A 23,233-nucleotide genomic window follows, 5' to 3' on the forward strand; every position below is an offset into this window, starting at 1 on the left:
GTTAAGATACAGATTTCCGGGCGGTGTAATGGTAAAAACACAGATTTCCGGGCGGTGTAATGGTAAAAACACAGATTTCCGGGCGGTGTAATGGTAAATACACAGATTTCCGGGCGGTGTAATGGTAAATACACAGATTTCCGGGCGATGTAATGGTAAAAACACAGATTTCCGGGCGGTTTGATGGTAAAAACATATACTGACGGTTGGTATGGAATACAAAATCAGTACACGATAGATTCTGAGTTATTAATATTTTATGAACATCAATACATATAAACAAAGATAATTCGAAACAAAGCAGCATTGTCATTTTAAATAATGATAATAAAAAATGGATTATTCAAATAAATACGCATTGTATTATGTAAAGCTTGTGTCATTTCTAACACCCAGACACCTGTAAACAAACTGGCCTACAGTCCTCATCATGTATTCGTTGACAATGTTTACGTGCCTCTTTCCATTTTACCTTCCAGCCTTCTTACCGCCTTGATACACAAGTGTTCCCTTTCCGTTATTTAGGTGTCCAATTCAAACATTGGTACCTTGATATACAACATATAAGTTTCCTTAATTAAATAAAAAATGTCTGAAAACACGACCGAAAATAAATACTGTCAGTTAACTTATTTCGGTGAAATTTCCACTTGTCTGTCCCTCGCTACTGTTGTACATCGACGATTCCTTTCCTCAGATACATTTGGACACCTGTAAAACAACACAAGTTGATTAAAGCCTTCAACAGGTAAAACAGACAGCTAGCGAGTGTGTAATGGTATATAAGGAGACATGATAGGCTGTCGACATACCGACACTAATTAACTATAGCTGGGTAATCACATGCCACCGAATTTATACACAGGATATGAAAAAGACAGCAGAGCATACATAATGAACACACTGTAATTATGTGCGATATTAAATGTTTAAGCAGTATAGCTTACCTTTGTTTTGCATATAAAATTAAGTTTGGCGTTACATAGTGATCCCAAGGGAAGAAACTCGTTCTGACCAGACAGGTAAAGACAATCGTAGTTCGGTGAATTGGACTCCAGTGGTGACATGGCATCAAAGTCCACTACTGAGAAATCAGCCTTCCAATGCCAGTGACCCGGAAGTAGAGCCGAGGTCGCTCCTAGCCAGAAACCCTCGCCGTTAAATCCACCTGGTAATGACAGCGATAGAAACGTGGTAGATAAAACATATGACTTGATATAATAATATACATTTTGTAAATAGTCATTATCAATATCATATAAGGGAGGCCCATCTTTCTATACGATTCCACAAACATATAAAATCTGCTATTAATCGGGATATGTTAAAGCCGTGACTTTCTGTCAGACTCAAGGTCTGGATGTTAAACTCTATTTTTAAGATAGTGGCCCTTTTTGGCCTATTTATGATGATACTAAAATATGGGGGGGGGGGGGGGGGGGGCAAGAACAACGTTGAAACCAAGTCCAATTTGTTTTCGTTATCACAACATAGTAAATATATAGATCAAAACATTTCCCAATTAGAGTTGCCTCCCTGTAACCGTTCCAATTACTTGGCAGGCCTGTCGCCTGTTCTGTTAGGGTCTGACGTCTGAATGTTGGAATAATTTTTTTTTTAGTTGGTGGCCAAACTGAAGGGCTGAATGTTGGAATAAAGCTTCTGTTTAGTTGGTGGCCAAACTGAAGGGCTGAATGTTGGAATAAAGCTTCTGTTTAGTTGGTGGCCAAACTGAAGGGCTGAATGTTGGAATAAAACTTCTGTTTAGTTGGTGGCCAGACTGAAGGTCTGAATGTTGGAATAAAACTTCTGTTTAGTTGGTGGCCAGACTGAAGGGCTGAGAGTTTAACGCCATTATAGAACACATAGAACATTTTGTTCAGGTTGGTAATATGATAGAAGTCATATCACACAATCAATGTGTTATTTAAGAGAGTCGTTTCGATCACTACACTGCCACCTTCATCAGACTTATTACCAATGTGAAGTGTTCTAGCACTGTCTTATGTAGTGTACGAGATGGTAAAAATATAATAGAATCAAACAAGTGTACGAAGTTGTATGGTGTACTGTAGTCGAATCGGTTACGTCACACTAATTTCGAACTTGGTGTCAATATTGGATCATAATAAAGACGTAGATTGAATATTTAACCGTCTCGGAAACTAGTCAAGACAATGCTAATGCGCTCCACATTGGTCATTAGTCTAATGAAGGTGACAGTGTAGTCATTGAAGCGTCACACTCTTAAATATCATATTGGTTGTGTCATATAACTTCTATCATATCCATTGTAAAGAGTGGCCATGTGACCAGAGTCTAAATGTGGGAGGTGATCGTCATTGTAGATAGTGGTCATGTGACCAGAGTCTAAATGTGGGAGGTGATCGTCATTGTAGATAGTGGCCATGTGCTGATGCCTGAATGGTGGTTTAACTTCCATTTAAGATGTTGTCACTTTGTCTATGATTACCTATATAGGTGATACTAAATGTCTGGCTGTTCTGTAGGAGGAGGATAGGGGATAACCGGGGGAACAAATCGGCAATATAACATTAAACATTTTGATAAGTCATTCCAGAATGACCTGGTAGTAGAAATGCCTAGCGTATGCTACCTGGTGTGTACCAGTAACTTTACGGAAGACGGTTATGATGCCCGAACAGAAGTGATATCATAAACATGGAGATCTACAGTTTATTTCCTTTTAAATAAGGACGTTATAACCGTCACCGCATGTATCTTACACACAGGGGAGGCCACCCTTACCAATTCAAGAAACAGATCAAAACAAATAACTTAAATTCGACTGTGTCATTAGGCGTAGAACAGTTCTGTGTGGTATTCTGACTCCGTGATTTCTGTATAACTGTGATGTAATACCAATGATTCCATACCTTGTGTTTCCTTAGCGAATCCCCTCAGGAACTCGTACTCGGCATTCGACTCAATGTAAGCAAGCTCCGAACCAAACGCCTCACACATATACTGTGGAAACAAACAGAAAGTCTGCATGGAATCGATCGAAATATCTAGATGGATTTGGCCAAAAGTTTCCTTTGGTATTATTTGAATATTCTTATAATAACCATAGTTCTAAATTGCTCATCTCAGCTTACATTAAAATCAGTTTCTTTTAAATTCAAAATGAGTTCTAGCTTATATTCTCCTCGCAACATTTTACAGACAAACCAACATCCTTACCGATGCCTCTGGCCAGGACATTTGCTGGTGGTAGAATCGGAAACATGCATTACCGTACCGGATGTAACCGTCGGCGCATGTGCAGATAATATCTGAAATATACCAAACGAAATACTGATGCTGTTTTACATTTATCTTTATACAAGTGTATCCAAGAAATAGATAATAAATCGATGTGTTTGTAATCATCTACTTCATTCATTAACATAAAATTTTGTAAGTAAATGAACCAACAATACAATATCTATAGCGATTTCACCCGTTTCAGAAATGATAAACTTCGTAACAGTGTATTATTGCTTTTGTTTAAGTAAATTAACTAACTCGAGTTGGATGAATATAAAAAAAACAACCGTCACTTGCTTGGGAACCTCAAAAGCTATTGTATTGTATTGATATTGTCAAAGTTTCAAAATATATAGATATATTTTACAAGTGGTTTTATAGACACTGGAAAATAATATATTTAATAGAAATCTAATGGACAGACCCTTCTGTACATGTGGATATTCAGAAGATAGCTTTCACTTCTATTTCGTATGCGAAAATATTTAAATCGACGAGAACATAAATAATTTATATTTCTATTTGAAAACATGTATCAGGTAATCTAGACATGACGGATACAGAAAAAAAGCAATAATTACAGCTGTACAAATATTTTATATTGTATATTTTATATAGCATATTTTAGAGTGTATATTCCATATCGTATATTTTATATTTCATATCTAATATTTACGGAAGCGTATTAGGGCCACTATAAAAAAAAATCGTACGTACGGATTAGTAAATCGTACGTACGAATTAGTAATCCGTACGTACGAATTAGTAAATCGTACGTACGATTTATTTTTTTTATAGTGGCCCTTATACGCTTCCGTAAATATTGTATACATTATATTGTATATTTTATATCGTATATTTTATATTGTATGTTTTATATCGCATATTTCATATCGTATATTCTATTTTGTATATATAATATATTATATTTTTTATTCTTTATCGCATATCTTACATCGCATATTTGACATTGTATATCTTATATTGTATATTTTATATCGTATATTTTGTATTGTGTATTTATATCATATATTCTCTAAAAGGTAAGAATAAATATCAACTTTAACTAATTAGTTTTATTGAAATTAACCATATCCCCAACAAACTAATTATACACGTGTTTTAAGACAATGTTATTATATTAATTGATATGTATTCTACCATGTTCTGACATCACCGCTAACCGGTCTTAACGTTTATTAAAACAATTAATTCCTCATTACTATTATAAAGCATTGTTTGTACTTTGACCTCTATACTGAATACTTAGGCCAATATGTAAAGGGAAATGGATTAATATCAGCTCAATTCCAAATTCGTTATCAAAGTATACTTTGTTATGTGTATGAATATTGGTGACTGAATGAAAAGTAAAATAATGTATAAACTTAAATGTTTATAAACACATCTTTTTACCTTGTTTGGAACGAACTTCAACAAACGTGGAGATGTTCCTTCCTCCACGAGCGCACGAGTAAATGCCTGTGTCTTGTAATGATGCAGCTACAAAGTAATTATAATATATATAAAATCGTCAGCATAAAAATGTCCGTGTTTACTCCCAGCTACAGCTCTTAACAACTAAAACCAACGGTTTTACTCAAGGCCCTGATGGCTGTATCATAAAAGTACATAAACAGATTGTGCATACTACACGAGCACGCTGCAGTAATGATTACTATTAATTAAACACCCAGCTTTATGGCAGTGGAACAGTTTGTGGAACACACCTGCATTTGTATATAACATATGTTTCTATATCAAATCGTGGATCGATGATTATCCCGGGAAATACTGAGTCAGTATTCGTTAACGTTTCATCCAGATTTCCTCGCCATGATTATCTATCTATATATACAAGTGTATCACAATATGCACGCAGTGTTAATGTCTAAACTATACCTTTTACTACGAGGTAGAAGCTGAAGTCGGTTTGGGCGGAGAAGGACACTTCATATTTGTTACTGTCTATACCGGTCTTTAGGTCGTTGTTTTCAGAAAGCGATACCCGATTCCCCGGGGGAGCGTCCATTGTCTCCTGTGGAGTAAATGTGAACTCCATGGGTTCACTGAGCAGTTTGGTGGCCAGGCCGCCCGTGGTACAGTTGATGATGAAGTCCGTGCCCTCCATCACCATCAAATCTTTGGTGGACATCGTTATCTGGATAGGATTAACTGTGGTAGTTCCAGCTATTACTGAATAATTATAAATCAAAGTATATTAGGATGAAAAAAACAACAAAAATACGAGCATTAGGAAGAACCACGGTACCCTCTTAAACTCGACAACGCGAGGTCAATATAGGAACACAATATATAGTGCTGCATGATGACACATGAAGAAACACAAGGATAACAAGCATGCTGGGTATTAATAAGTCAATATCAGCCCCGCTAAGAATAGTAACAAACACCTTGACCTTGACCTAAAAATCCTGAAACTTGAACTTGATCTAGGTCATAATTCGGTCAGTAACATGGTAACTAAGTAAATGTTATTTGTGAAGCATCAATGCAACCGCTAGAAACTCGAGCTATGTAGAAGGCCTTTCTTACCGAGCGTTATATTGAGGCTAGTATTTACCAGGGTTACATAACTGCACATAATATAATATCTTAAAAACGTACAGATATTTAGTTATAATCATTGCATAACATCGATTAAATGTTGCCTCGCCTGAATGCCTATCTTAGGTACCAAAGGTCTTGACTTGAAACGAAAACATATTCGTGGTAAACTTTTATGAATTCAATGAAAACATTAAACATTTGAATAGTTTCAAAGTGATGACCTTGACCTGAGGAACAAAGGGAACTATTTACCTTCATGTGCTAAACTAGCAAGAAGGACAAAACATCTATAAACATTATCAATGAATAACTTTAAAATTAATATCCATAACTCACCCCCTAATACTACTGTGAGGTATAGTGATACACGATGTGAGACGAGCTTTGTAATGGTGAATTTTAGTGCTATACTACGAGAAAATGTGAGGCGAGCTTTGCACTGGTGAATCTTAGTGATATACAATGTGAGGCGAGCTTTGTACTGGTGAATCTTAGTAATATACAATGTGAGGCGAGCTTTGTACTGGTGAATCTTAGTGATATACAATGTGAGGCGAGCTTTGTACTGGTGAATCTTAGTGATATACAATGTGAGGCGAGCTTTGTACTGGTGAATCTTAGTGATATACAATGTGAGGCGAGTTTTGTACTGGTGAACTTTAGTGATATACAATGTGAGGCAAGCTTCGTACCGATGACGGTACTCTTATTATCTTCGTAGACATTGATATACATTAATGATGGTACATCCTCTCAGTGTGATAATTGATGATCAACTGATTAGTTATAGTAAGGCAAGCATAATTAGTGAGTAACGCAACTTTAGACAGACAAAAGAACTTACCATTGAATCCGAAGATCAGCAGAATCGCAAAATGTGTCATTATCTGGCCGACTAGAATAAGAAAATACCAAACATGTATACATTGATGCATTAGTACTGTCGATATTTTGTTTAATGTTTGTTGCAGTTAAGAAATTATGTGTAATTTTAACGCAAAGAGTTTCGCTTCTTACCTGCGTTCCGTTTCTCCATCTTTTCCGGAAAGTAATTTATTTTTGTCTAACAAGTCTTCAGTTATCAGGCGCAGAGCTGTACAACACCCGTTTTATCACTCAACGACACCAGGGGGCACTTTAAAGGCGCGTGAGGAAAACTTCCAGAAGTTGCCATAGAGAAGTACAAATGCTTAATAGATATCCAAACTTTCAATATGTAAGGGTTTATTAGTGTAATGAGATGCCAGGCTTCTGTCTGCCTCAGCGTTTGAATTTTTAATAATTTACATTATCTATACCTTAGTGAATCGTAAATAGTATTTTCAATTTAATTCATTTTCGTACAGTAATCTTAATCATTGTCTGTCTAAACGTATAATATTTCATTTTTTAAGAAATATATTTTATGAAGTCGTTCCTTCCGCTAATGGTGTTTGATCCTAGATTATGTTTTAGATGGAGGGTTAATGGGTTGTAACATATTCAACACCGTATGTAATATAAAATATTCGAATTAACAATTCTGTTACAGTTTGAAAACGCATAATATGTCCATTTTTAAAGGAAGATAAATCACTGGCTGAGTTAGTATATCATGGATACGTAACACAAGACGTCTGTACTGACATGATTATCACAAGGTTCAATAGTGTACATCCATGTTTGAAGACAACTTTACTGATATCTTGTGACCAATATTTTTAAAGGATATCCTCGGAAGTGTTTTTATATTGAATTGTTTTCAATCAATATTGACTGTAAAAGTTTATATTTAAATAGTTACAGAATATTGGATTACATATAATGCTGGATGTGTTTCCTTAAGCACTAGAGTTGTAAGGAGATGTAAATCGGTGTACCTGTTACATGAGGTCAAGGACGAATCCCTGTGGTGGTCTCGCACTATCGCTCGTTCGGTGTATCTTCCCGATAATAATCAATAAACATGGAGAGCTTGGGGAAACTTTGTAGTTCATCCAACTGGGTTTTTGGTTTCCAAAACAGTTCACGTTGCCATGGAGATGCTGTCAAATCGATAATTTGAGTGCAAAAACCCGGATAATCGTTTTTACGTCCTGACAGAGAAATGATATCTATAAAAACAGTTACTTTCTGCGCACAAGGAAGTGTTTTTCTTGCAAACATTATTAACAAAACAAGATGAATTTGTAAAGCTTGAACAAAGAAAAAAATTCTAAATACAAAAGCATATGAAATAAATGTTGATTTAAATGACGGCCTATCACTATGATATCTGATAAATGCACATATTACAAACTTATAGAATTCCTGATTATACCATAGCCTTGTAAAAATTCAGTCCATTAGCTTATAAATACCTGATAGTCAATCGGTATTCATATGACATAAAATGTCCTTGCGATTGAGTTTTATATATAGTGATAAACAATTTAATGGAAGTAGGTGATCAGCTATTTTATTCAAGGGAGACCACTCATAAAAACGTAATTCATTTTCGAGTACAACACTGATGTCAGACATGCGCGCTTGCAACTCTCGCGGTACTTGCAAAGTACACGCTACAACGACACTGTTAGGTCACAATTTGTATTGTTTATAAGCAAACACAGTAAGAGTATAATCTCCACTCTACACTGTCTACAATCTTCACGTTACTTTTGATTTTTGTATTTTACTGTTAATACTTTGTAAAATTCATTATTATATATAGATGAACAGTAATATTAACAGGTGCTCTACACATGAAAAGCAATGTGAAGTTCGTCACACAAATGTGAAGCGGACACAAATGCCTTAAAAAACTTGCATGCTAATTATTTGTCGGTTAATTAAGATATTTTACCCCCAAGGAATACATTGTACTAGCAATACTAATTATAATGTGTAAGAGTGAAAACCTCGAATGTAGGAAATTTACAATACATAGTGGTAGAAACAAACTGTTTTTAAACAATAAAGGCTAGTTTATAATTCTTAGTGAACATATTACCTCATGTAAAAATATTTCAAATGATATACAAGTAAAATATACTACTAAAATAGCGGCAGTATATTCTCTATGTTGTGCCTTAGTCTGTAATTCATTGTGGAAAAGATTCGATGTAATAACTACTGTTGAAAATTACATGAAGATTCTTTTATGATATATGCTTGTATGTGAGGTAATCAATTCTTACATGTATATAAACTATGATTCATTCACTAAGTGGTGATTCACTAGTATGTTTAAATCTAAATGTGACCCTTATGTAATGTATATCCATTGGCCTATGTAATCATATATTAAATAACGTACAGCGCATTCCCATTGACAGACGTACGAAGTTGTAATATGATACAGACTACGTTATAACGTGTTGTATAGTAAAGACGACAGATCAAAGGTTCATGTATATCGTCTGTTGTCGGTACCCGTGTTGGGACACTACAGTGTAATTACACGGCCTGATGAACACCAATACATTGTCTTACCTCGGTCTGGCTGTCCTATAGTCTTTGTGTTATAATTAGTTCCTTACTAATGTGTTTGTGTACTAACATAAGCTTTTTATTTACTCTACCATAGGGTATGTAGTAGCTGGAAATCTATTACATCGAACATTTCCCCTCGGACAGCTTATAAAATGGTCGAGTTGTAAGTCAACACAAACTTTCCAGCAAGTCGACTGTGGATATTGAAAGGCAAGTTAATGACTAAAATGTGTGTTTGTTTGCTATTAAACAATTACTAACATACCTGATGATATTTACAATATTTACAATAGTTTACCACCAGGTAATACACGGGTGGAGGAGTTTGTCATTGTTCAGTCTACTACTCATACCTTGTGTAATCGTTTTGTTGTTGTATCTACTTTTTTTTTAAATATTAAATTGGTATCGTTTAAAACATAAATATATATGCCGTTGTTAGTAGGTACCGTAGTTAAACAGTTTATGTAATGTTTATGTAAATGTGATAACGCCAATATCACTCTCTTCAAATTTTAAAAGTTCATAGGTAATTATCGGTTAGAGAATCGCCAATTTATTTGATTTTTGGTTTCATTTTAAAAATGTTCTGCATGATTTTACCTGGGCAGGGTTGGACAACTATGTCAAAACTTTTGCTCTGATACAATCAACTCGTTCTTAGTTATCTTCTTTTATTATAATTAAATCGGACATACGAAATATTCATATAGAAGGTCAAGATTATTATACAGGACCTGGAATTCACTTAATGTGTTCATATATATTCTTATATCAGCGTTTTAGTGTGTATCAATCATTTATATATAATTCTACACTAACATGTGTTATTTATATCTCTGATGAAATGTTAGATTTAGATACACGACTTCTTATTAATATTTCCTGATTGGTTTTTCCGACCCCGACCCGACTTAGTTAACTGGAATTTTCCAGTACGGGATTTCCCTTTGCGTTATTTTTATGGGATTTCCCTATAAGATATTTCTTTTTACGCGATTTTCCTTTGCGTTATTTGTATGGGATTTCCCTATAAGATATTCCTTTTTACGGGATTTCCCTTTGCGTTATTTGTATGGTATTGCCCTATAAGATATTCCTTTTTACGGGATTTCCCTTTGCGTTATTTTTATGGGATTTCCCTATAAGATATTCCTTTTTACGGGATTTCCCTTTGCGTTATTTTTATGGGATTTACCTATAAGATATTCCTTTATACGGGATTTCCCTTTGCGTTATTTTTATGGGATTTCCCTATAAGATATTCTTTTTTACGGGATTTTCCTTTGCGGTATTTTTATCGGTTTTCCCTATAAGAGATAACTCTTTACGGGATTCCCCGTACAAGATTATCCAGTACGGGATTTCCCTGTGCGGGATTTTCCAACATGAGAATTATACGGAATTGTTCTGCACGGGATATTTAAGGGTTTTAAAGGGATTTCCCAATAGGAGATATTTCAGTACAGAATATTTACGGGTTTTTAAGGGATTTCCCAATAGGAAATATCTCAGTATGGGATTTCCCTATAGGATATATCTCAGTAAGGGATTTCCCTATAGGTGATATCTCAGTATGGGATTTCCCTATAGGAGATATCTCAGTATGGGATTTCCCTATAGGAGATATCTCAGTATGGGATTTCCCTATAGGATATATCTCAGTACGGGATATTTACGGGTTTTTAAGGGATTTCCCTATAGGAAATATCTCAGTACGGGATATTTACGGGTTTTTAAGGGATTTCCCTATAGGAGGTATTTCAGTTCGGGATATTTACGGGTTTTTAAGGGATTGACCTATAGGAGGTATTTCAGTACGGGATTTCCCTATAGGATATATCTCAGTACGGGATTTCCCTATAGGTGATATCTCAGTACGGGATTTCCCTATAGGTGATATCTCAGTACGGGATTTCCCTATATGATATATCTCAGTACGGGATTTCCCTATAGGTGATATCTCAGTACGGGATTTCCCTATATGATATATCTCAGTACGGGATTTCCCTATATGATATATCTCAGTACGGGATTTCCCTATAGGATATATCTCAGTACGGGATTTCCCTATAGGACATATCTCAGTACGGGATTTCCCTATAGGAGATATCTCAGTATGGGATTTCCCTATAGGAGATATCTCAGTACGGGATTTCCCTATAGGAGATATCTCAGTACGGGATTTCCCTATATGATACATATCTCAGTACGGGATTTCCCTATAGGAGATATCTCAGTACGGGATTTCCCTATAGGAGATATCTCAGTACGGGATTTCCCTATATGATATCTCAGTATGGGATTTCCCTATAGGAGATATCTCAGTACGGGATTTCCCTATAGGAGATATCTCAGTATGGGATTTCCCTATAGGATATATCTCAGTACGGGATTTCCCTATAGGAGATATCTCAGTACGGGATTTCCCTATAGGATATATCTCAGTAAGGGATTTCCCTATAGGAGATATCTCAGTATGGGATTTCCCCATATGAGTTATCTCAGTATGGGATTTCCCTATAGGAGATATCTCAGTACGGGATTTCCCAATAGGAGATATCTCAGTATGGGATTTCCCTATAGGAGATATCTCACGATGGGATTTCCCCATATGAGTTATCTCAGTATGGGATTTCCCTATAGGATATATCTCAGTATGGGATTTCCATATAGGAGATATCTCAGTATGGGATTTCCCTATAGGATATATCTCAGTAAGGGATTTCCCTATAGGAGATATCTAAGTATGGGATTTCCCTATAGGAGATATCTCAGTACGGGATTTCCCTATAGGATATATCTCAGTACGGGATTTCCCTATAGGAGATATCTCAGTACGGGATTTCCCTATATGATATATCTCAGTACGGGATTTCCCTATATGATATATCTCAGTATGGGATTTCCCTATAGGAGATATCTCAGTATGGGATTTCCCTATAGGAGATATCTCAGTATGGGATTTCCCTATAGGATATATCTCAGTACGGGATTTCCCTATAGGAGATATCTCAGTATGGGATTTCCCTATAGGAGATATCTCAGTAAGGGATTTCCCTATAGGAGATATCTCAGTATGGGATTTCCCTATAGGAGATATCTCAGTACGGGATTTCCCTATAGGAGATATCTCAGTACGGGATTTCCCTATATGAGTTATCTCAGTACGGGATTTCCCTATATGATATATCTCAGTATTGGATTTTGTTCTGTTGTCTTGGATGTACTATAACGCGTTGTTATCATTTGTTTCAAATAAATCATTGTGATGTAAAATATTCCCATGGATAGTCGGGTGGCACAATGCTAACAATTTAATTCACATTTCGCTTTGTTTTGACGGGAAAAGACATTGGGTCCCCCACCCGACAAAGTTGGCTTTCCCCGGATACTCCCCTGGGTTCCTCCCTTAGTCCGATCCCTCCCGCTCTTCCATCCGGGCCAAAATGAGTAATACTATAAGTTTGTTGTGTTTGACCGGGGGATCCTGGTAAACTAAGTAGAAATATGTCTGTACTGGGATTAATCCCAAATGGGACTTATGTTACCTGTCATATTTATTAAATAAATATCACGAGGTTCGATTGGTAAAATCGTAAATAGGACACACATACACCATCATATCTATTAATGTGAATATGTTCTCATTTAGATAATTACCATGGAATCTTCTGACAACATATATGTACAACAACTAAAGGAAAGATTCTTGGAATGTCCTGTGTGTTTGGAAGAGTTTTCGCAGGAGACTAGACTCCCAAGGGTCCTGCCATGTCTTCATACACATTGCGATTCCTGTCTGAAAAACATCATGAAAGATGCCAGCGTCAAGTGTACCTTATGTCTGAAGATTTACCCTGTCCCTGACGAGAATCTTGGTGTTTTCCCAACCGATTATACTCGAAAGGATCTTCAGGACTTTGTTCGTGCGTCTCTTCATAGGCACGATTTGGTATGCGAGGGATGTAGTTCGAACGATACCGCTAAGTTCAGGTGTACCACCTGTGGCCATTTCCTGTGTGAGGCATGCAAAGATGCGCACGGACGTCTTGTAGTTTTCCAAACACATGATGTTTTTTCTCTCGAAGAGGAGCGAAGTTCAGAAGAAAACATTAGTAAATTTGCGCACCAGGCTTACTGTAAAACCCAGGGACATGAACGTGAGGCAATGCACTATTACTGTACTGGCTGTGACAAATCTATATGTACTCGTTGTTTCCTCATACACCATAAGTCACACGAGGTGAAAGATATTCAGGAAGTATATGATACAAAGAAGACCTTGCTTCAAGACGAAGCGCAGATGTTACATCGTCGTATTTCGGAATGTAACAGCATCAGGGCAAAGGTAACACAGGCTAAAGAAGAAGTGGAGAGCAACAGAACCAGATCAGTTGAGGAACTGAATGCCGCTTTCGAAACATTATTACAACTACTGACGAGACGACGGGATGACTTGATGGACACGATAAACACAGTAGCATCAAGAAAGAATGGGATTCTCCAACAACAGGACCAGTCTCTCGACATAATTATCAAATCAATAGAAACCTGCTGTGATTTTCTCCACCAAAGTCTTACCTATAATAACCAGCCAGCTTTCCTGAAAATAGCGCCTATCATCTCACGACGATTCGCCTACCTCCAGACGCTTGTTTTAGACGAGGAACCGTATGAGACTTCGTATCTGTCCTTCAATGGCCTCAATATTGGCCTAACATTTGGTACATTTATCCAATCTTTAGGCAACATAGAATCCTCTGCCTTTTATCAACCAAACACACGTGTACATGCTGAACCAGCTACTAATGGCAGTCTGAGTAAGGTCATCATTGAGCTTCAGAACCACGAAGGTAATCTACTAGACGAACATTTGGATATAGAGGGCACGGTATTGAAGGACAGTGAGATACATTCAAAGACAAGGCTAGCACACCGCGACGGCGGTACATATGAAATGATACTTCCGGCTGTGGGGCCTTACCAGCTGAGTCTGAAGGCCTTCGACGAGAAGATGCCAATATGGGAAGGTCCAGTCTCCAAACCGGGTAAAAATGATATATTACTCAATTTTTCAAACCTTTTTCAGCCAAAACATTAAAATGTTTACTTTTGTTAATAAGAACAAAATGTGAATGCCAAAACATGGTATATAGTGAAAAACCTTCCTAGCGACAGGAGGATAATCTTTATGAATCTAGGAGTACACACTGTTAGAATAAAATGTTTACGCTGTGTATTTATTAAGTTATTAAATATTAAGTCAACAACACCATTTCAAAAATAATTTTAAAATGCATACCAAGAGTGCAATTTTCCTTCTAATTTAAGACACACAATAATATTTTAAACACAGGACAGTTTTCTTTTTTGCGCTTTTTTGAATGTAGAATATCTTACTGTCCTACAGTAAATACTTGATAATTGGAATGCTTTGTGTCAGAAGTATCAGTAACATCATTTTTAAAAATGTTTTGTAGGCGGTCAGGTAACACATCACCGTGTTGGGCCCTCTACCGCTAGCAGACGGCACAGACGATCATCAGGTACTTCCCCGGGGTTGTTAGAGGGACCTAAAATACCAGTTTTACATATTTGGTTTTGATTTAGTATTGTAATGTAAATTATTTCAATCTCGTCAGTGATTTCAGTTTTGTTCGATCTCGGGATACACACTGGCAGTACTAGTGCCTGTTATATATAATGAATAAAAAAATTCGTACTGATAATACTTTTTGAGAAACTGCCAGTAGGCACAGTGAACGATATATTACTGCAAAATAACTATAGAAATTTCAACAGTTTTATAAATTTTAATACACACAGCCTAGTTACATGTGTTCCCTTTCTAAGAGAGTCCCCTCCAACCCTTCCTCTTTGTAACCCTATAGTGATCTTTGTGAAAAACCCGAAGCATAGTCATCCGTATACAACCATTAAGATTGTGTGATTTGATAAACGCTCATCTTTTTCAGACACATCCAACCTGGAACATTCCTCACTTCCTCTAAGATCACACATGAAAACAAGTGAGTTTAACGGGGGAAGTATTTCAGTTTCTATGGCGGTATATAGAGATATCACTCTTAGAGTTTTGTCCCTTCCTTCACTTGATTATATCAAAGAAATAAGTATAGACTTCAAGGGAAATGCCAATTGAAGACATGAAAGTGATTGCCCTGTTTTATGATTTGTTACTTTGGTCACCATGATTGAATTGTGAAAGCGTCATTATTTTTGTGCAGTAGACGACCTTGACCTCGAAAGTGCCAAAAGACCAGAAAGGCCACCACTACCACAGGTCGAACTTCTACATCCAGGTGAGTGGTAGCCGCCAGGTATTACGGTATCTGACTGACGATAAAAGTGGTTAGAGCCGTCGGGTATTACATCATCTGACTAACGTTAAAGGTGGTTAGAGCCGTCGGGTATTACATCATCTGACTGACGATAAAAGTGGTTAGAGCCGTCGGGTATTACATCATCTGACTAACGTTAAAGGTGGTTAGAGCCGTCGGGTATAACATCATCTGACTGACGATAAAAGTGGTTAGATCCGTCGAGAGCTTAAAAAAAACATTATATGTTGTGATATACAAATTTTTATTCAAATGAATGTTTCTGTATTCCTATCACCAGATATGCATATTGTTTTGTTTTTTTTTTTTTTTTTTTTTCCATCTCCTCACTTACATACTGTATATATGTTGAAGGTGATGTTTCTGTGTATAGTACATAAATGTACATTTACATACTGATGAGACGCCTGGCTTCAAGTTGAATAATCTATTGAATTAATCACTTCCATACTTACCAAGCAGGAAAACATTATCCTTAAGGACATATGAGAAGATGGACAAAGAGAACCCTGTATATATATTGTATCAAAGGTAAAGACAACAGGTCCTGGTCTAACTGTTTTACATTTCAAGTCTGATGTCAAATTATATCCTGCACGATTTTAATGCTACAATACTCTTGTCCATCGACCCATCAGCACTTCTCACAGCCATTCTAGTTTGTCCAGTGGATGAGGAAACAATTCATCAATGTTGGCTAAAACATATTTTTTGTTTTAACAAAATGTGACCGCTAAAATGAGATGTGATGATAAGTTTGTAACGGGCCTGGTAGAGAATTTAACACCAGTGTACATGTTTACCAAATTCAGTGTAGCGATTTTAGATAAAAAAAACAAGCTGTTGTTGTTTATCAATAGTGTTGCACTGTCGTCGCTAAAAATATATACAAATGTAGTTGCATATTTGCATTTTAATGAAAGGGTGTTTGGTATCAAATGAATAAATGTTAATTATGTAGCTGATATCCTAAAAGGTACATAATGTAATAAATGTATATGATACATTGTGTATCAATTAAGGATTGAATAAAGTTATGTTGCGGTGTATGGGGGTATAAACCTCAATAGGTCTTGAGATAAATTTTATGAACTGCGAAGGTTTATACCCCCATACACCTCATTTAACTTGATTCAATCCTTATATTTTTTTTTTTTTTTTTTTATATTTTTGTATAATATTTTGTCCTTGAAAATTGGGACTTGTGCAACTCTACCACGGAACATACCGAAATGTTCGTCATCACTCTTCGTCTATATATGGTTATTACTTTCAGGATTTCTTTCGTGAACAAACTTAATAACGAATTAAAACAAATATTATTTTTAATGGAATTTATTTCATATAAATATGATCACTTTTGAAAAGAAAATAGAAAATATAGTCCAAGCTCGACAAATGTATTCCTACGCCGGACTTGATATAGTTCATTGAAAAATGACTTGAGTTAATTGTGGTAGGTTCATTGAGTCTGAATTAAGTGGAGATATAAATATATGACATTGAACTGTACTTGGTATACTACTTGTTTTACTGTATAACCTGGTAACAATGATATGTATAGAATATCTGTTAATTTTCCTATGATTCCTTTCTAAACTTTTGGTCCCGAGCATTATTGACGAGATTTTGACGGACAAATAGCTGTGTAACTGAATATCCAGTTACATTCCGCATATACTTTTACCTACATGTATGTTGAGCTGGTTTTCATGATGAGAGATTTTTTACTAGACTGTCATTTTAATAACTTATCCCTTTTGTTTGTTTGAGATTTTCAGATCGCGGAACCAATGGTGCAAACAGTTTACTGACAATTCACAATGCTCCCCCAAATGGGTCCTCCCGGACGGACCGTTCTATAACACGTAAGTTTACCGACCATTCACAATTATCCGACTAATTAGTCCTCACGGACGGATCGTTCTATAACACGTAAGTTTACCAACCATTTACAATTATCCGACTAGTTATTCCTCACGGACGGACCGTTCTATAACTCCTAAGTTTACCAACCATTTACAATTATCGAACTAATTAGTCCTCACGGACGGACCGTTCTATAACACGTAAGTTTACCGACCATTCACCATGCGACTAATGGGTTTAATCGGATATGAGTAATATTGAAATACTTTATATAACATTTCTCACAGCAATAAGTCTTTTAAATCGTAAATAAGTACCAACTGTGCATGTTATAAATACATATTGTCTTCCTTTACAGGCGCCACATTCCACTTGGATGAAACAACATTGCATAAATCTCGATTTCTTTCAAAGGACAGAAAACACTTATTTAACCGGAAACAGACCCGTCTACAGTCTGAGGATGAACAGGAAGACAGGAAACCAATGACAGTTAGGAGCAGGAGAGAACACAAACTCCAGAGATACCAAGGTGTGAAATCCTCCGCACAAATTACACTACCTGATGACGTTTACTTCGAGGTTGATATTACCTATCAGTTTGATCAGAATCTTACCAATGATATCGCCATCTTTGAAATTGGGTTTGCTCATGACAGCGTAGTGGACAGTTCGGACACTGTTGGTAATGATAAACAGTCGTGCTCTATTGCGGCCTATGCCTGCTCCAACGATGGAACCCTGAGACTGGGGTTCAGAGAAAACGGGAAACTGATGTCCTCCCACACGGTACAGGCCAACCCCGCATGTTCAAGTCACGTGATCACTTTAGGATTAAACGCGGACACACAGAGTGAGTCAGTGAATGTGTTGGACAAGTCTCGTCAGCCGACCCGTTTGTATACGTTTACTAACCAGGACTATAGATCAGGAATTTGGCCTGTGTTTGGGGTGTTCAATCCACAGAAGATCGACGTTGTTCTTAATCTGAAGTCAGGATCGGAAATCACATACATTCCATTTCACCTTCTTAAATGATTGCAATGAAGTAATTCTTCTACAAAATCCTAACTGTAATGCAGCCGGAAAAATGTATACTTTGTTAGGAATTCAGTAATAACCAAAGTCACGTGTATGAAGTCGCTTCTGACAGCGTTTCCTTTATTGTTTGCCTTTAATTTATAGTTCATTTAAACTTATAGCGGTTGTCGTCGATGAGAGAAGACGGTTAAACTTCCGGAACCCGTCGTTATATCTGTATTTTTAATATTGGGACAAATTAGGATTTGGTTGAATCTGTGGCATTTTATCAGTGTTTGTTATGCATTATAACTACATCCATATAAGACTTTTGAACCTGAAGGATGATGGTCAGATTTGTTTTATTACCCCGATGTTTGTCACAAGATAAGTGTGTAATTCATATATGCCGTATATTCAGAACACGTAAAGGTAAACTCTTATGCAATGTAGAACAGTCGTGAAACATCAACTGGGAAGATCATCCAGGACTTGTGTCATTGACGTCACTGAAGCTGTATCATACCGTCAACCTTTAATCTCTCCTTTCATTTCTATACGCAGTCTACGGAGAAAATCTTTAACATGGATAGTGTATTCAGATATATAATTTTCTTTAAACACTTTATCAAAACACGTAGACAAGAACATTGATATAATGATTTCGAACGAGAATAAAACAACAACACAGGTAATAAATAATCTTAAAAGATCATGAAAGACCGAGTTTGCTTTGTGTACCACGTGAAAGTTTGACAGTCCGCACTTAGTTCTAATCAAAAATGCTTTATTTTCTTGTGTTAAAGAAATTATTTTATTCTTATTGAAGGAATTATTCAGGTTGGTAAGTATTAATATAAAAAGCACACTCAGTATTGGGTTCTACTCAGTTTTGGGTTCTACACAGTATTGGGTACTACTCAGTATCGGGTACTACTCAGTATTGGGTACTACACTGTATTGGGTTCTACTCAGTATTGGGTACTACTCAGTATTGGGTACTACTCAGTATTGGGTACTACTCAGTATTGGGTTCTACTCAGTATTGGGTTCTACTCAGTATTGGGTAATACTCAGTATTGGGTTCTACTCAGTATTGGGTTCTACTCAGTATTGGGTTCTACTCAGTATTGGGTACTACTCAGTATTTGGTTCTACTCAGTATTGGGTACTACTCAGTATTTGGTTCTACTCAGTATTGGGTACTACTCAGTATTTGGTACTACTCAGTATTGGGTTCTACTCAGTATAGGGTACTACTCAGTATAGGGTACTCCTCAGTATTGGGTTCTACTCAGTATAGGGTACTACTCAGTATTGGGTACTACTCAGTATTGGGTACTACTCAGTATTGGGTTCTACTCAGTATTGGGTACTACTCAGTATTGGGTACTACTCAGTATTGGGTTCTAATCAGTATTGGGTACTACTCAGTATTGGGTACTACTCAGTATTGGGTTCTACTCAGTATTGGCTACTACACAGTATCGGGTACTACACAGTATTGGGTACTACTCAGTATTGGGTACTACTCAGTATTGGGTACTACTCAGTATCGGGTTCTACTCAGTATTGGGTACTACTCAGTATAGGGTTCTACTCAGTATTCGGTACTACTCAGTATTGGGTTTTACTCAGTATTGGGTTCTACTCAGTATTGGGTTCTAATCAGTATTGGGTACTACTCAGTATAGGGTACTACACTGTATCGGGTTCTACTCAGTATTGGGTAATACTCAGTATTGGGTACTACTCAGTATTGGGTTCTACTCAGTATTGGGTTCTACTCAGTATTGGGTACTACTCAGTATTGGGTTCTACTCAGTATTGGGTAATACTCAGTATCGGGTACTACTCAGTATTGGGTACTACAGAGTATTGGGTACTACTCAGTATTGGGTTCTACTCAGTATCGGGTACTACTCAGTATTGGGTTTTACTCAGTATCGGGTACTACTCAGTATTTGGTTCTACTCAGTATCGGGTACTACTCAGTATTGGGTACTACTCAGTATTGGGTACTACTCAGTATCGGGTACTACTCAGTATCGGGTACTACTCAGTATTGGGTACTACTCAGTATTGGGTACTACTCAGTATCGGGTACTACTCAGTATTGGGTTTTACACAGTATTGGGTTCTACACTGTATCGGGTACTACTCAGTATTGGGTTCTACTCAGTATTGGGTACTACTCAGTATTGGGTTCTACTCAGTATTGGGTACTACACTGTATCGGGTACTACTCAGTATTGGGTTCTACACAGTATTGGGTTCTACACTGTATCGGGTACTACTCAGTATTGGGTTCTACTCAGTATTGGGTACTACTCAGTATTGGGTACTACACAGTATTGGGTACTACACAGTATCGGGTACTACTCAGTATTGGGTTCTACTCAGTATTGGGTTCTACACTGTATCGGGTACTACTCAGTATTGGGTACTACTCAGTATTGGGTACTACTCAGTATTGGGTACTACTCAGTATTGGGTACTACTCAGTATTGGGTTCTACTCAGTATTGGGTACTACTCAGTATTGGGTACTACTCAGTATCGGGTACTACTCAGTATTGGGTACTACTCAGTATTGGGTTCTACTCAGTATTGGGTACTACACAGTATCGGGTACTACTCAGTATTGGGTTTTACTCAGTATTTGGTTTTACTCAGTATCGGGTACTACTCAGTATTTGGTACTACTCAGTATTGGGTAATACTCAGTATTGGGTACTACACAGTAAATATATACAGGAAGGTAATATTTGCATAGTACGGACGCAAACATCTGCCTCGTGCATCCTGGATAATCTATGTTGTAACTCATTCGATATTAAGCTGTATATTACGGTTTCTGTGATAGTTGAGCGTGGACAGGAACTCCATATGCTTTCGAGAGAGTTGGGTAAATATTACAAGCAAATGTTTTGCTAAATATCATGATTAAATAAAAATTAATATATTTTTGATGGAATTTGAAACTCGACTATTTATGTTTACTGCTGTTTCTGCCGATGGTATACCTACCTCGGAATTAACCTACGTTTACAGAGCCGTGGGTTAATGTCCCTGTTGATTCCAATGCGTGTTCCCAATGTCACGCCTTCCGTGTCAGATGTTGACGCTTACACTACTGGAACATCTGGTCTTTTCCGTCTTGTACTTTTAGTTTTTCAGTAGTGTCCATGCATATCTATATTTTTGTTCATATTTCCCCCTCTTATTTCCGATTTTAAGTTAGAATTATGTTATAATTATGATATTAATTTGTCGATATTCCCTATTGTGTTTGTTTCACGTACCCTGGTCTTACTAAGTTTTCTTGTCCTTTGTTTAGTCGCCGTTCATTGTTTGCTCTCATTCCATCGAATTCCAGTTTGAGTATAGTATATATTTGTCTATCGTCATTTTGTTGTTACTGTGTGTTAAAGCGAAAGCCTACCCTTATAATATGGGCGTAATGTAAATTAGATGTAAACAAATATCACATTCACATCACTTTTGTTCCTATCGCCGTATGTGTTCTCTGCTTTTTGTATCAATCAGGGAAAATACATCACAAACTGTCTGTGTGGATTCACTGCCAAATGTGATTGATTCCATCAGGTATATTATCGCTAAAGGTATGTTTACAAACCTAAACTTTAGTAGATGAGCTTACATATTTGTATGTCGTCACACAACGCTAACCTACACGGTACATATACATTATATTGAATACGTCTCTATGCCTGTATATATCTAGAACATGCACAATGGAAGAGCTGTGTAAGGTAGGTGATTAGATGATGCGCATATTAACGACACACTTTAATCGTTGTCTGCGTGAATTGTATCACTGTGTATGTACTGAAGAATGTGTAGATTATAACGGGGTGCAATCCTACTTAGTTCATTTGGTTGGCCATTTCGACTGGAGTTGTATATTCTATTATCATTTATAGTATGGCGATCACGGTAGGTGGTGCAATTAGGTATATACTTTACTATAAACACTTCATGAAAACGCAATCCTGGGAACGGGAATTACCCATTAAATGTTGTAGATAATATTGATTAATCATGAGTACCTATGTTTTCCTTATTCTGAGGACCATGGGAAAGGTTTTAAGTCGACTTCAAGTTCTCATTTTGAAATGTTTTACGTATCTGCGTGTAGTTAGTTTTGTAGATAACAATGTCAATGGACTAGTTTTAGGTTGACATGGAGGCATATGTTGTGACCGGTTTACTGTGGCCCAGATGTTGTACAATATACATATGTATATATAATAAGTTGTAGTGTAATAGGAAGGAGTAATGACAAATAAAATGAAATTCTCTCTACCCTTAGCTAGTACATTGACCTAGCTCTAATCTCTAGCTTTACGCTAGTCCTTCCTTCAGTCTTTAGCCCCCTAGACAACCATAACCCTGGGTCTGTAACTCCAAGGAAGCCTCTCAAAAACCTAAAACTTTCACTTTGAGTGGACAACGGCACCAAATATGTAATAGAAATGAGCGATGAGAAAATATGACAGCACTGGAGCTCGATGTTAGTACAATGTAGCGACCTCTCAAGGCAAACATTCTACCACTAGGCTAAAGGACGATCAGCTAGTTCGGTGACCTTTTACACTCCACTTTTTCAATAGAAGGGCACGTGCATCTCATACTTTTGATAAAACAGTTAATACCTTTGTATCT

At 36.7% G+C, this 23,233-nt stretch overlaps 3 protein-coding genes across 4 annotated transcripts in view; 2 read left to right on the forward strand and 1 right to left on the reverse strand.

Annotated features, from left to right (window-relative positions):
• Positions 1-239: 239 nt before the first annotated feature.
• On the reverse strand, positions 240-6,972 carry LOC117342770. The gene is made up of 8 exons (XM_033905012.1): positions 6,859-6,972; positions 6,686-6,736; positions 5,173-5,466; positions 4,687-4,773; positions 3,205-3,296; positions 2,898-2,988; positions 948-1,168; positions 240-711 (listed from the first exon to the last, which is right to left on the reverse strand). Exons 1-8 carry the CDS (start codon positions 6,875-6,877, stop codon positions 694-696), a joined length of 873 nt encoding a protein of 290 aa, XP_033760903.1. The 5' UTR covers positions 6,878-6,972; the 3' UTR covers positions 240-693.
• A 5,986-nt stretch (positions 6,973-12,958) lies between these two features.
• LOC117342578 (tripartite motif-containing protein 3-like) lies at positions 12,959-18,824 on the forward strand. Its single transcript, XM_033904769.1, has 6 exons — positions 12,959-14,345; positions 14,778-14,843; positions 15,273-15,326; positions 15,543-15,617; positions 17,438-17,524; positions 17,884-18,824. The coding sequence occupies exons 1-6, from the start codon at positions 12,959-12,961 to the stop codon at positions 18,561-18,563; spliced, it is 2,349 nt and encodes a 782-aa protein (XP_033760660.1). The 3' UTR covers positions 18,564-18,824.
• A 3,247-nt stretch (positions 18,825-22,071) lies between these two features.
• The window catches only part of LOC117342597 (monocarboxylate transporter 12-like), a 36,413-nt gene continuing 35,251 nt past the window's right edge, over positions 22,072-23,233 (forward strand). The window contains exon 1 of one of the 2 annotated variants that reach the window (XM_033904795.1): positions 22,072-22,170. The gene's annotated coding sequence lies outside the window, so the exon portion shown is untranslated. Of the gene's footprint in view, positions 22,171-22,230; positions 22,321-23,233 lie in introns of those variants that run through there. The other variant, XM_033904793.1, reaches the window with a different exon arrangement.

Source organism: Pecten maximus, chromosome 14 (genome assembly GCF_902652985.1).
Source record: "Pecten maximus chromosome 14, xPecMax1.1, whole genome shotgun sequence".
Taxonomy (NCBI): Eukaryota; Metazoa; Mollusca; class Bivalvia; order Pectinida; family Pectinidae; genus Pecten; species Pecten maximus.